The sequence below is a fragment of the Cucurbita pepo genome, unplaced genomic scaffold (genome assembly GCF_002806865.2).
Source record: "Cucurbita pepo subsp. pepo cultivar mu-cu-16 unplaced genomic scaffold, ASM280686v2 Cp4.1_scaffold002180, whole genome shotgun sequence".
Lineage (NCBI taxonomy): Eukaryota > Viridiplantae > Streptophyta > Magnoliopsida > Cucurbitales > Cucurbitaceae > Cucurbita > Cucurbita pepo.
In genome coordinates, this window is record NW_019648269.1 from 1 (window position 1) to 798 (window position 798).

The window sequence follows — 798 nt, forward strand, 5'->3', positions numbered from 1 at the left end:
GTGTTTGAAACAGTGGACAAAGAACGACGAGAGCATGAGATGGTATGCAAATCGACACTCTTTATGTCTTCTACTTTATTCATACTGTGTTCACTTCTGAACATTAATTTTTCAGGCCACATGGAAGAAGCTGGTAGTTGGTCATGGAATTTCTGAGCCTATTCCTCCCATGCCTTCACGTCTTGTAACAGATAATGACCTGAAAGAATTCTATGAAGTAATGAAGATAACTGAAGAAGTACCAAAACCTAGGGAGGGAGCCCAAGTCGGGGGGGTAAAGAGGAAGAGCGAATATCTTGGAGGTCTCGACACACATAATTACGGGAGGGGGAAGCGGGCAAGAGAGGTCCGACGAATGTTTTTAATACTCGTGAATTTGTTATACCTTAACGCTTCTGGCTGTCATTAGATTTTGATTTATTTCCATTGAACTTTCTATTTTAATAGGTGCGATCCTATGAGGAACAGTGGACAGAAGAGGAGTTTGAAAAGATGTGCAAGGTTGACTCGCCCGAGTCCCCGGGGCCAAAGGAAGCTGTGGCAGGAGAATCGTCGACCAGTATTAGTGGGCCAGTTGTAGGAGATGTTTTGAAGGAAGAACTTCCTGCTGCCTCCCCTTTGCCTCCTGTTGAGCCTATGGCTCAGCATCAAACACCACCCTCAAGGCGAGGTCGTGGAAGACCAAAAAGAGTGGCTGTCGATAAGTCGCCTGCTCCAGTGGTTTCTCCATCTCCTTCCATGGCAGACGACGTGGACACAGGGTTGCAAGGAGAAACTATTTCAAGCATTTCTAAAACT

The 798-nt window shown here is 45.7% G+C and overlaps 1 protein-coding gene across 1 annotated transcript in view; it reads left to right on the top strand.

The window, feature by feature from the left end:
• Positions 1 to 6: 6 nt before the first annotated feature.
• Positions 7 to 798, top strand: part of LOC111786626 (chromatin structure-remodeling complex protein SYD-like) — a gene marked incomplete at its 3' end in the record, with an annotated part of 3,165 nt that continues 2,373 nt past the window's right edge. The window contains exons 1-3 of the mRNA XM_023666861.1: positions 7 to 42; positions 116 to 346; positions 448 to 784. Coding sequence (XP_023522629.1) covers positions 40 to 42; positions 116 to 346; positions 448 to 784 — 571 coding nt within the window. The remainder of the gene's footprint in view (positions 43 to 115; positions 347 to 447; positions 785 to 798) is intronic.